The sequence below is a fragment of the Vicugna pacos genome, chromosome 12 (assembly GCF_048564905.1).
Source record: "Vicugna pacos chromosome 12, VicPac4, whole genome shotgun sequence".
Classification (NCBI taxonomy): Eukaryota; Metazoa; Chordata; class Mammalia; order Artiodactyla; family Camelidae; genus Vicugna; species Vicugna pacos.
The window spans coordinates 45859834-45874256 of record NC_132998.1 but is presented as its reverse complement, the minus strand read 5'-3'; the positions used below and the strand labels follow the sequence as shown (position 1 = coordinate 45874256).

General features: G+C 35.3%; 1 protein-coding gene and 1 long non-coding RNA gene across 5 annotated transcripts in view; one reads left to right on the top strand and one right to left on the bottom strand.

Annotated features, from left to right (window-relative positions):
* Positions 1 to 11736, bottom strand: part of LOC140700237 (uncharacterized) — a 36396-nt gene extending 24660 nt beyond the window's left edge. For all 4 annotated transcript variants that reach the window (XR_012078592.1, XR_012078589.1, XR_012078591.1 and 1 more), the window contains exons 1-2: positions 11621 to 11736; positions 1534 to 1645 (exon numbers count right to left, since the gene is read on the bottom strand). This is a non-coding gene — a long non-coding RNA (uncharacterized lncRNA). The remainder of the gene's footprint in view (positions 1 to 1533; positions 1646 to 11620) is intronic.
* The window catches only part of PTPRQ (protein tyrosine phosphatase receptor type Q), a 186399-nt gene that overhangs the window by 96859 nt on the left and 75117 nt on the right, over positions 1 to 14423 (top strand). The window contains exon 28 of the mRNA XM_072973348.1: positions 7031 to 7354. Within this exon, the coding sequence (XP_072829449.1) occupies positions 7031 to 7354 (324 nt within the window). The remainder of the gene's footprint in view (positions 1 to 7030; positions 7355 to 14423) is intronic.

Genomic DNA, 14423 nt, shown 5'->3' with positions numbered 1-14423 from the left:
TATTTACTACGTAAGGCTATTGTTGAGTACTGTTTATATGATTTGGGGGAGAGAAATACATCTTTGATCTCAGTACCACAGCTTATTGAATTTTTCTTGTTCATTTAATTTGTCTGTATTTTCACAGAGAGTTACAGTCTTGTTTTTTTTCCTTTTCATTATTTGCCGTCCTATCAGAGTCAAATCATAGCCTGCTTCTAGGAAGTGTCCTTTTCATCTGTTAACCTAATTCCTGAGTTTGTGCCATTTATTTGACTCCCATTTCATCTCTAACCAATTTTACCAATATTATTTGCCTATTCTTTTAGCTCAATTCCTAATCGTCCTTTGTTATCATTGTACTCTCCATTGTACTGCATGTATACAACCTCTAGCCAGTTTCTATCAAAATTACCTTTTCCTAATAACTATACGGAGGCTCAGGATTTTCTTACCAATTAATCTCAGTCAGTAGTGCTCTAAGTTCTGCAGGAGTGATCTAAATTCATCTCTCAGACTTTCAGTGCCTTTCAAGGACACCACACTTGATGCCCTCCCTTTTTTTCTTATTACTTCGTTAGACTTTCTTTTCTCCCATCTGCTATGCTTCCCAGTCCTTGACAAACATTTTGTTGCCACATGTATCTCTCTCCTTGTATTAATCTACTTAGACATTACTGCTCCCACACCTCTACTGATCATCAGTTGTTCCCTCAAGTTATACCTCCCAGATCTTCTCCTTCCATCAAACCTTTCCTTTTGGCATCACCTCTTTATGGTAGTTTCTGTTAGCTAAATTATTTTCCATAAAGGTAAGAAAAAGGGCATATATCCTAATACTTAAAACTTGCCCACACCACTTAATAGGAATGTCCAGTAAATGATACTGATGAAATTCAAGTTAGTGCAAAATTCATTTCTGCTTTGCCGAAATTTTCTTTGCACCTACTTTTCATGAATTTCTTTGTTTATATTGATACATATTACGTTAGTGTTAGTAAACTGTACTTTTATTTTTGTAGGCTCAGGTCATATATTTGTACCTTGGTTTTTTTGTCATTTATTAAAAGTAAGTAGAGACAAAAATATTCTTAATAAACTGAATAGATTGTGTTGGTATTTTTTGTAGGTTGTATAAATATAATTTATAAATATAGATTTTCAGACATCTATTTTGCTTAAAAGAAGTATATCTGTGCTTGAAGATAAATATATATATATAGTCATGAATAAAGAATTAAGGAAACTTGGTCTTCCATGTTAGTATTCTTAACCAGGTCAGTGAGAAGTTAATACAGACTATACCATCAGATTCCTATCATGAAAGGTTGGCAGATTCTAATAACTGACATTCAGAAGTTTAGGGAATAATTATATTTTATACACATTTCCATCTTCTAAGTGGAATCTACTAAATAATCACTAAAAACTGACATGCATTTAAACCTGTAACAGATTTTACTCATATAGGTCTACAGACTTTCAGTTCAACCATTATGAAAGTATTTCACTGATAAGAATAATTTATGAATAAAAATGTAATGTACAGAATACCTTGGCAGTGAATGTTGATCGCTTCATCACAGTTCAGTCATGTTTAGAAAATCTAAGCAAGCTGCATGATTATTCCAGGAAGCATGGAATGATGTGTTCAAATTAGTACCATCTGTGGACAGAAAAAGTTTGAGGTTTTTAGTCATTCTTAAAGAATGGAAATCTGATTCTCCATGCTAAAATGGGTGTAATCCTTTTTCTATCTGTAATTCAATAGGGCAGTTGCCTTGAAATAGTCTAGTTCAACACACAGTTCATCAAAAGAGAAGATGCTGGATATTAGTGAGGGTTACTGCTAGTCACTTATGAGTGCCTCTGAAGTAGCCTTGTTTAAAAAAAAGTCTGCCAGCTATACTATGTATTTGGCCTCAGATTAGACTTATTTCTGAGTCTAATCTAAACACATGTGAGTGCAGAATGTGGACAAAATTTTGTACCACATGAAAACCAAAGGACTTTTTCGTGAACCGTGATTTATTTACATAGTCAACACTTACTGTGTGCCCGTGTGTACTGGACCCTGGGTGTCTGAACAAAGTCCATCACTGTGCCTGTCACATGGGAGGCAACTGCAATTATTGTCACTTTCCCTTTAGTCAGGTTAAAAATAATTCTTGTATGGATCTTGTTAAGTTAAAGCACTATCTTATGTGTCAAGTTAAAGCACAATCCTGTTTAGACCTTTTCTTCTCTGCAACGCTGATTTGGAGAATACTGGAGTCTGTGGACAATATCCATCTGCTGAAAATTTTTATTGTGCAACAAACGTTGCCATTAAAGTCTTCTTTCTGCAAATCTGAACGTTGGAGGGGGAAAATGTTGATCACAGAGTCACAGGCATCCAGTCATCACTCCTGCTGAAAGACAGGGAAAGGGTAGCCTCCCCTGCTTTCTCCAGTTCGTTGGATAGCTAAAGCATCCTTTGTTCTTCCTACTTCTATTTGCTTAGTAGACCCCAGGGGAAGGACACTGAAACATGGAAGGGGTAGTTGGTGAAGGACTGGAAAGAAAGGGAGATGTCTGGATCATCATCCCCGGCTCTCTCGGGGAAAGAGCAGTCTATGGTTTTAATTCAAATGAAAAGTCAATATAAAACTTGCCAAGATTCCCACTGTACTTTGGATATAACTAAAAATCTTGAATCCAGTCTAGAAGGCTCAGCATTATCTGATTCTGGCCGACATCTCCGACTTTCTGTCTGCGTATTCATCTCCTTGAGGATGTAGCAGCCTCTTCATGTGTTTCCAATGTACCACTTTCTCTTCTCCCTCAGAGTCTTTACACATGCTGATGTTTTTCACCCAGGGAAGCTACATCTGAGCTGTCAGATCTCTGATTAAATTATAACTCATCAGGATAGCCTTTCCTGACCATCTATCTAAATCTAGTCTCTTGTTATACCCTTCCATTCATTTGTTGATACTTTGAAAAAATATTTATTAAATGCTTGTTTTGTTCCAGAAATTGATCTAGACCTTTAGAGACACAATCTAACATGTAGTTTGGCATTTATATATGTATATAATGTGCATAATGCATAAAAATACATTTTAGAGTAATTGCTTAATTTTTTTCATTGATATGAATGCAAAACAAAACCTTTCTAGATCTTTGGTATAAATGTTGGAGTGAAGTGGGGATGAAAATGGGATTAGGCCTATTTGAGGTGGGTTATCAGTGTAGAACTAGAATTTATCAGAAGACAGATAGCTGTTCAAAATAACGAAGGCTGTGCAAACTAATAAAGCTGTCTGGGAATCTATTTTAAAATAAAGCCTCTCAAGATTTTAAGGTTTCCTTTGCTCTAAAAAATTAAGCACAGGCTAGATAAGTAGAGATTGGTCATTTGGTCGAGGGAAGTTGAATTCATTTTCTGATTTTTTTTTTGGTCACAAACTTAGTGGCTTAAAGCAACTCATTTCGTGCTGTACAGTTCTGTGGGTTAGAGATGGGCGGGCTGTGCCTGGATTCTCTCCTCAGTCTCACAAGATTTCACAAAGTCAAATCAAGATGTTGATCAGCTGTATTCTCAGGTGGAGTGCATGTCCTCTTCCCAGCTCACGTGGTGTGGCAGAACTCAGTTTCTTACAGTTGCAGGACTGAGATCCCCATTTCCTTGGCTGGCTTTTAGCCAAGGGCTGCCCTCAGCTCCTTAGAGATGTCCTGAATTCTTTATCATGTGGCCCTGACCTTCTTCCAAGCCAGCGATGGAGACATTTTTGTCCTTTGAATCTGATCTCTTCCCTAGAATACCTTACTTCCTCTTTTGTAACTAGCAAAGGAAACTCTTCACTTCTAAAAGACTCATGTTGTAGAATCAGGTCCACTGGGTACTCTTTCCCCATCTTAAAGTAAATTGATTTGGATTCTTAATTACAGCTGCAAATTTTTTCCCATCATCACTTACATTAATGTTTGGTTGAAAGGCTGGAAGCAGTTGTAGGTACCAGGGTTCCTGGGGGATGTCTGCCTCCATAAAGTTCAGCCATAAAAAGACAAGTTGACCAAGAGCATCTCTGAGCTGCCTTCAAATTCTGATTCCGTGATCTTCTGATTCGTTTGCCTGTTCTATGGATTCAACCACCAAATAGATCTAAAAATTTACTTCTTTCCTATTGCTACCATCTTATGTCTTCTTTGGTGAACTAATCAAATAGTCTATGAATTTGTCCCTTTTCCTGTTGTGCGGTCATCAGACTGGACCTGATAAAATGTACTTCTGAACATCTCATTCTGACATCTTGATAGCTTTCCATCACCTGACAGGCTATGTAAAAGTCCCTCTGACATAGTCTATCCCTAGACTATTTCTCTTTGTTATTGCCAAGATGAGCCATAAGCTGTAGTCAAACTTGACTTAGATCACATTACCCCATCTTCGAGAATCTCTACCTTCACAATAAGTGCAATCTCATCTCACATGCAACATTTTCTCTTAAAACTTTTCCTGAACCCCTCAAATCAGTCATATTTCTCTGCTTTGTATTAGGATATTTTGAAAATGTGTCTTATCTCCAAGTGGGCTGAATTCAAACTTAGTGGCCGAAGGATTTCAATAAATCGTAGAAATTCTACTTTTTAGCCAGTTCTAAAATGTCTTCCTCTATAAAAGTAAATTTTACATTTTCCTTAAAAAATAACTTTTTTCTCCAATTTCTCTTTTAAATAACTAAAGATAGGAGAGGGAGTTTGTTGTTAGTAGTGTATCAAGTGTTGTGCTCATAAAGCTACTTTTTTAAAGATTAGTGTTTGATGAAATACAGTAAGATTTGATGATAAACATTAGTATTTGAAAACAGAGTAATTGAATCTGATCATATGGCTTTAAGTAACTTACTAGTAGTTTTCTGGTGCATTAGACTTTCTCTTCTCTTCCAGATTTAGGCATATATAAAAGCAGTCAGTAGATAATTCAGTAAAAATTTAAGAGGAAATCCAAAATTTTAACTCAAGTCCAGACCTCTCTATGGAACTCCAGACTCATGCATCCATCTATTATTTGATAACTCCTTCTGGGTATCTGACAGGCATTTGAAAGTTAACATGCTCAAAGTAGATTCTTGATCTTACTCCCCAAAGCTCCTTCCACAGTCATTCTCTTCTTGGTTAATAGTGACTTCAGTCTTTCTGTTTGCTCAATCCAAAGGCCTTAGAGTTTCCCCTGCTCCTCTCTTTCTCTAACGCCCCACATGTCACACATCAGCAAGTCCTCCTTCAAATTATATTCAGAACCTGAATACTTCCTTTCATTTCTGCTGCTGCAGCCCTGGTCCAGGCCATCACTGATCTTGTGTTGACACTGCAGTGGCCTACTAATTACTCTCCCTGTTTTTGCCCTTCTCTCCCTTGTCTGTTCTCAACACAGTAGCAAGAGTGACTCTGTGCAAACAAAGGTTACAGCCTGTAACTCCTTTACTCAAGTGAAAGTCATAACAATGTTCTTACACTATCATACACAATCCAGTCTTCAGTGTTCCTTCTCATACCTCCAAATTCCTACTGGCTACAGTGGCCTTTTTTTTTTTTTTTTTAATTCTTCAAATGTTCCAGGCATGGTTTCAACACAGGGCCTTTAATCATGCATCTCCCTCTGCTGGGAATGTTCTTCCTCCAAATATTCATGGTTAGTTCCCCCCTTTTCATCAGGAACTTCATGTCTCTTAATCAGTGAGGCTTTCTTTCTGACTACTCAATTTAAAATTTCAATATCCTTGGAACTCTTCCTTTCTTCTCTTCCATTTTTTTCCCATAGCACTAGTCATCATCCAAAATACTGTATATAATAGTTGTTTATACTTGTATATAAACCTCCTGAATATAAATTACCAAAGAGTGGGGACTTTTGTCTGTTTTATTCATTGTATCCCCAGCACTTCCAGTAGTACTTGGCATAAATTAGATGCTCATTAGATACTTATTGAATGTTGAATCAATACGATAGATACAGGCATCATTTATTTATTAACTTTATTATTTTCAATGTGATTGGCAACGTACAGTTTTTATCAGTTGTGTTATTTGTGTACAAGTCATTGTTATCATTCTTTCTGTCTCAGCCTTCTGAGCAAAGGCTCTTGCACATATACAGGGACAGGCATAGGTGACAAAGTGGCCTTATCACCTAATTCATTGTTCTTTTATATTTCTAACCATAGTGTGCTTATATTATTTGTCTGATAAATGGCTGTTTCTTGAAAACATAAGCCTATGTAACTTAATTTCCTAACACCAGGCTCAGAGCCTAATGCAGGGTATGCATATAGGAAACCAGTGGTTAATATGAAATCTAATGAGTGACTCCAAGTAGGACCATGTGATTGTAGGTGACTTACAGATACTTTATTGTGTGTGTTAATACCAGTTTGCTTAATGATGCTCTGGAAAGAATTTTACTAAATTTGAATATATGCAAGATAAAAATTAACTAATTATATCAGTTTCTTTAATGATCTTATCTATTTATTTTATAATCAACATTTACTATATATAAGATGTACTTGTGTCTATCTAGACATTTAAATATAAGGATGTCTTTGCTGGGAAATGAATATTAAAAACTCAGACCATACCTAGGAAATACATAGGATTATATGAGCATGCAGCTCTCCTTTGTACCATTGCTTATATGGGGAACTAAAGTAAGCTTTTTTTTCATGTTGTGTCAAAACTATTTTTTTTTTATTTTTTAAAAAACATTTTATTGAAGTGTAGTTGATTTACAGTGTTAGTTTCAGGTTTGTAAACAACTTGTGAGTGAATTTGGGAGCAAAATTAGGAATGAAAAAAAATCACAATTGTTTTGTCCTATAACCCTTTGAGACATTGGTCTCTGAAGCATCACCTCAAGCTTCTGTTCATTAAATGCTCTAAGGGCAGTTGAAATAAGAGATCACCACATGTGCACAGTAAAGAAATATTTGTAAATCCTGTTTCTTTCTTTGTTTACACAATGTTTGGTAATTACAGTTGTTTTTCATTTTTCCCTTTACTTTTTTAGTTCCCAGTGTTCCCACAAATATTGCTTTTTCCAACATTCAGTCAACTAGTGCAACACTGACATGGATGAGACCTGACAGTATCTTTGGCTACTTCCAAAATTACAAGATTACCACTCAACTTCGGGCTCAAAAATGCGGAGAATGGGAATCAGAAGAATGTGTTGAATATCAAAAAATTCAGTACCTCTATGAAGCTGACCTAACTGAAGAGACCATATACGGGTTGAAGAAATATAGATGGTATAGATTCCAAGTGGCCGCCAGTACCAATGCTGGCTATGGCAACGCTTCAAGTTGGATATCTACCCAAACCCTGCCTGGCCGTAAGTAACATCCTGTATATGTATATATACTTCTGCATTCAAGAAAATGCTCTTTAAATGTGTTTTTTACATAGAAATCATTCAAAGTATAGGTAAAGATTGCTCTTACAACTTTAGTTTTGTATTTTAAAACTAACTGGTTACCCTACTTGCTTAAACATCATTAACCATAATAACATACTTGTTTTTTAACTGAATTGAATCCCAGTGGGAAATTCAATTTCTGTCTATTATTAGGGCTTTTCTCTAACTCCCAGAGTTGTGCCAAGGTCCTAGAGTCTTTGACTCCAACAAAGCATTGTGGTCCTCTCCTGTGGTCTCTCACTAGGCTACACTGTTTACCATCAAGTATCCTTTTCTCTGTGCCTACATTTTCCCTCCTGTCCAGAAGCTATGCTGCTTTTAAGCCAGCTTTACAACCTTTTCAGTGACTTTAGGCTTACACACACACTCACTCACTCACACACACACACTCATACATACAGTGTTTCCATGATAAATGTAGGCTACTGTAGACCTTTACAAATAGTGAGATAAACTTTGATCTAGAGGCTTTATTTTCTAGGTCACTAAATGTGTCTCTTTGTTACTATTCCGCAGAGTACCTGGCATAATGTTTCTATAGTAAATGTTAAATGAAGGCTTGTTAGTGCAATTCCACATTTGAGATGGAATCTAGACAACTTAGCCTTCTTCCCAGTTGTCCAACGTCTCCTCTTTGTGGTGTTTGGACTTCTGGTTTCTGTAAGATCTGCCCTTCTGATTTTTCTCTTAACCTCCTTGATAGCTTTTTCTCAGTCTCCTTGGCATGTTTCTCTCTCTCTCTCTCTCTCTCTCTCTCTCTCTTTAAATCTAAGTATTGGAGTGTTCAGAGATCTGTAGTTAGCCCTTTCCTTTATCAACACACAACACCTAGACCTTACCCTAAGTGACCTTATCCTGTCCTATGGCTTTAAAGTCTACCTATATAGTCATTATTCTCCAGTATCTACTTCCAGTTCCAGTGTTCCCTAGAGCCCATTCAGTATACTTACTGGAGCAACTGATACCATTGGGCAGATGTGTCAAATATATCTCTCAAAATGAGTGTGGTATAAGCACTAAACCTTTTCATCCTCCAATCTTTCTTCCCTCATTAAGGTCCACCATCACTCATCTGACTGCAGAAAGTGAAAATCCAGGCAGCATTCTTTTCCTCCTCTACTCTGCTGATGATTTGTTTCAACCATGCTGTCTGAACACATCCCTCCACTTGCACTGCTGTCATATTAGTCCTGTTCTTCATTATTGCTACCACTGCATTAACCTGACATCCTTAGTTTTCAAGCTGATCTCTTTAAACCCAAATCAGATGATATTACTTCCTTGTTTAAAGCCTTCAATGAATTTCCAGTTACTCTAATTGTATAAATTATGAGAATGAGTTGATCACTCTTCTTTTAGTCTCAGGAATGAAGAGAATATTGTTCTAATGATAAATATATTTGAGTTTCATAAAATTACAGTTAAGTTTTATTATGTTAAGCCACAGAGATATAATTGAGATTGCATTTGATATGAAAGACAAAAAGACACTACATATATTAGTGCAAGACAGAATATATGGTGAACTGACATATAAGAATAAGAGAAAGAGAAATTACAGCCATAAAAAAGAATAAAATAATGCCATTTGCAGCAACATGGATGGACCTGGAGATTGTCCTTGTAAGTGAAGTAAGCCAGAAAGAGAAGGACAAATACCATATGATATCACTTACATGTGGAATCTCTTAAAAAAAAAAGACACAAATGAACTTATTTACAAAACAGAGATAGACTCATAGACATAGAAAACAAACTTATGGTTACCAGGGGGAAAGGGTGTGGGGAAGGATAAATTAGGAGTGGGATATTGCAGATTCTAACTACTATATATAAAATAGATAAACAAGGTCCTACAGCATAGCACAGGGAACTATATTCAATACCTTGTAATGACCTATAGTGAAAAAGAATATAAAAAGGAATATATATGTATAAATGAATCATCATGCTCTACACCAGAAATTAACACGACATTGTAAATTGACTATGCTTCAATTAAAAAAAAAAAGAGAAATTAGAACAGTCAAGCAAGAAAAATTTTAAAGAGCAGTAATGCTCTTAAGATTAAAAGTCAGTAATGCTTAGATGTTGATGTTTCTGCATACCATAGATGGAAAGTATTACAGATATTTTGCAAACATAGAAAGTAATCTGGATGAAGAAAATAAGTTTTTTATTATCTGTCATTGATTCCAAAAAAGTGTTACATCGTTTTGCAATATATAGGAAGATAAAAATGATGAAAATGAATGATTTCTCGGAATTATAGAAAAGACTAAACAACAGTATAAATTAGTAAAAATCACTGTTTCAGAATTGTGCATTTTATTCTAATGGCATCAAGTTGTGCCTAAGCACTTACTAACGGAACATTTTATCAAACTCTGGAGCCTCTTTGATAAGTTGATGGCTAGTTTGAGATCATATCATTCAACATTTGAATATTGCAAATAAAAAGACCACTCAGTTGGAATAATACATATTAATTAAATGTTCTAAAATGGCTTTTAGAATAAGAAAATATGTTAAACTCTCTCTGAGCTCATAAAGAAGAGTACTCAAATTGAAGATGCAGGGAGCAAAGTTGGAATGCAAGCTGAGAAATAAATTGGGTTGCTTTCTGAATCCGAATCTACTGCTGTATACTAGAGTGAAGGAAGGCAAAAATATTCAGCCAACTCAAGCTAACATTTTTTTCTCCCACATACTCTGATCTAGATAACTGAAGCCAAATCCCTTTTCTCCTTAAATTGTTTGTACCATAGCCGTAACTCTCTACTTCATGCTGAGTGTGCGTGGATACAAACATAAGCACAAAAAGTACAAATGGCAGAAATACTTAACTTGAAATAGTAAAGCCTTACAGATTATTTTACTCATCTCTTCTTTTTCTGATTATCCTTTTGCTCAAAAGCAATTTGAGTTGTGTGTGTGGGAGGAATTTAGACTGGAAAGCTGTTAAATATCTCGGTAGTGCACAATAGGTACTTATAATGCTGAGGAAATGTACAACTTTAAAAGAGTGTGGGTGTGAAATTTGTATGGAATGAGATGGGACTCTCATAATGTGTATCCCCTATAGACCACCAGGACTGGAGGACAGCAAGAAAGGAAAATTCCTGAGGTAACACTTAGGTTGTGAAAACCACAGGATACCATACTCATGAGGAATTTTAACTACCCAAACATCTGTTAGGTTAAAAAAAATTCAACAAAACATGCCTCATCAAAGAAGCTTCCAAGGAATGCAACTTTATGATCTAAAAAGAAGAAAAACCAAACAGAGGGCAAATAACTCCTTCACATGTTTAGAAAGAAGACATTGTGGATGTGTTACTGTATATGCAATTATTTTTCTTAATTCTGAATGATGTGACGCAATTATAATGTGAATGCTATCATAACAGAGGTAGACATCTCCCTTTCTATAAGGAAGAAATTGTATAATGATAAGAAGAGATGCTAGCCATAGATAAATAGGAAAATATAATTCATGACTAATTCATGACGTAAAGAAGCCCATTTGGTAGCGGTGGGTTTCTGGAGGAAATAAATATAATTTATTCTAGACATGATAGTTGCACTTATGCAATATTAATTAGATACTGCTGGAAGTCTTCTACGTTAGTTGCCTGAGACTCCCAAATGTGTAATTCAAGACAGCATCTCTCTCGTAGACCTTGAGATTGAAGTTACCGGTATGACCTCTTAGGTTTCCACACTCATCTCTAACCCTGTATTAGCACTGTCCCTGCTCCCCCTGCAAACCTTCTCCTCCCTCTGTGTTCCCTGTTTCAGGGTATTGTACCTATTTGTTCAAGCTCATAATCTAGGAATCAAGCTTAATTCTTTCTAGCCATCCTCACCCCCAAGTCCATACCTGAGTCCTATTAAATTTACCTTCTAAATATTTCCTGAATTTGTTTCTCTATTAAAGGTCTGTAAACTCAGACCCCTTAAAATACATCTCCTAGATCATTACAAAACATATCTAAATGGTCTTTCTGTTCCCATTTTGTCTACCCATCCACTTGAACTCATTTTTTTTTAACACACTTACCTGTTATCCATCTACTTTAAAAGCTTTGTAGTTTTCTATTTTCCTATTGTGTTGAAAGTAGACTTTCAGTGTGCTCTGTCAGGTCATCTATGATTTGTGCTTATATTCCCCACACGTACCTTGCTCTTTCTCCTTTGTGCTTCTTTGTTACTGTCCTTGCTGTCCTCTTTTGGAGACCAACTGCCTTTTCCTTATGTTTCAAACCAAACATCTCCTTTGCAAAGCCTTCTATAAATTCCTCTTTCCACTCCCACCTTCTAAAAGTTGTTTCTAAACACTGAACATATTACATCATAATGGTTTCTCTCTCACGCATGGAATTCTGAGGTCCCCAAAAGCAGAGATGGCCAGGTGATGGAGTCTTGTGTATATTTCTACCCCTCATGCCTACTCAGTATCTCAGACTGAGTGAATATGGCATTTGGACTCAAGGAAAGCATTTGACTTTAATATGAAAGTATTTCAATGTGAAAATTCTCCGTGTTGCAAAATAGTTCATACTAATTTTCTCCAGTCTTTTGTCTGTAACTTGTTTTTTAAATACTTGCATGGTTCTTGTCAAAATTAAAATTCTCCCAATTAGTAGGTTCTCTTCATGTTTGACATGTTCAGCTTTTTTTAAATTTCACATACTAGTCTATTTTATATTGTTGATATTTTTTCCTTTTCATTAATCTATATAATAAGTAGGAATTACTGCATACAGGGAAGAAATAAGCACATAATAAATTGAGAAGGCTTTCAAAGAATGAAAGTAAATAGGAAATGCCTATCTCAGAATAGATTGAAGCTTTAGCAGTATCTAAATGATTAACTAAAATAATAAACTGTTAATGAATTTATATGGTAAAGTGAGCTCATGGTAGGTTAACAGTCCATGAAGAAAACAAAGGGGAACAATGTCTTAATTTGGGCTGCTTAGTATGATTAGAAAGAGAAGATATTTGGGAAAGAACATAATAGTGCACATATAAAATTATTTAATAAAGTACTTAACTATATATTTAATTTAAAAGAGCTTTTGCCAGATTCTTAAACAGTTTTCTAGAACATAAATAAAAATATTTTGAAATTCCATTACATAAGCATGTAGAATGTGCTTTTCAGCAAAATCACTAAAAATCAAAGGATAAGAATTTTCATTATATTATTTTTTAAAGATCAATATTACAGAAAGGCTGGTTATCAAAATGAAAAAAGGAGAAAAAAAATTTCCCCCAATTACAGCTGGCTATATTTTATGTTTTAAAAATTCAATTGAGTTCTCTCACTTTCTCATCTTAGACTCATCTCAATCTCATGTTGAATTGATCTATTTATTTTTAATTGCTATTTATCTATTTTATATAAAGTAGTGTATATCTCTTAATCTCAAGCTCCTAATTTCTCTCTCCTCTCCTTTCCCCTTTGATAACCATAAGTTTGTTTTCTATGTGAGTCTGTTTCTGTTTTATAAATAAGTTCATTCATATCATTTTTTTAGATTCCACATATAAGTGATATCATATGATACTGGTTTTTATCTGAGTTACTTCACTTAGTATGATAATCTCTAGAACCATCTGTGTTCCTGCAAATGGTATTATTTCTTTTATTTATTTTTTAATTGAGTTATAGTCAGTTTACAATGTTGTGTCAATTTCTGGTGTACAGCACAATTTTTCAGTCATACATGAATACACATATATTCATTTTCATATTCTTTTTCACCATGAGCTACTTACTACAAGATCTTGAATGTATTTCCCTGTGCTATACAGTATAAACTTGTTTATCTATTCTATATATACCTGTCAGTATCTACAAATCTCGAACTCCCAATCTATCTTTCCTACCTCCCTCCCTACTGGCAACCACAAATTTGTATTTCTATGTCTGTGAGTCTGTTTCTGTTTTATATTTAAGTTCATTTGTCATCTTTTTTTTTATATTCCACATATAAGTAATATCATAGGGTATTTTTCCTTCTCTTTCTGGCTTACTTCACTTAGAATGACATTCTCCAGGAGCATCCATGTTGCTGCAAATGGCATTATGTTGTCGGTTTTTATGGCTGAGTAGTATTCCATTGTATAAATATAGCACCTCTTCTTTATCCAGTCATCCATTGATGGACGTTTAGGTTGTTTCCACGTCTTGGCTATTGTAAATAGTGCTATGAACGTTGGGGTGCATGTGTCTTTTTGAAGTAGGGTTCCTTTTGGATATATGCCCAGGAGTGGTGTTGCTGGGTCATATGATAAGTCTATTTTTAGCCTTTTGAGGAATCTCCATACTGTTTTCTACAATGGCTACACCAAACTGCATTCCCTCCAGCACTATAGGAGGGTTCTCTTTTCTCCACACCCTCTCCAGCATTTATCATCTGTTGACTTTTGAATGGTGGCCATTCTAATTGGTGTGAGGTGACACGTCATTGTAGTTTTGATTTGCATTTCTCTGATAGTGATAATGAGCATTTTTTTGTGTTCCTATTGGTCATTCATAAGTCTTCATTGGAGAATTGCTTGTTAAGGTCTTCTGCCAATTTTTGGATTGGGTTGTTTGTTTTTTGTTATTAAGTCATATGAGCTGTTTATATATTCTGGAGATCAAGCCCTTGTCAGTTTCATCTTTTGCAAATATTTTCTCCCATTCCATAGGCTGTCGTTTTGTCTTGCTTATGGTTTCCTTTGCTGTGCAAAAGCTTGTAAGTTTAATTAGGTCCCATTTGTTTATTTTTGCTTTTATTTCTATTGCTTGAGTAGACTGCCCTAGGAGAACATTGCAGAGATGTATGTGAGATAATGTTTTGCCTATGTTTTCTTCTAGGAGGTTTATTGTGTCTTGTCTTATATTTAAGTCTCTAATCCATTTTGAGTTTATTTTTGTGTATGGTGTGATGGAATATTCTAACGTCATTGATTTACATGCTGCTGTCCA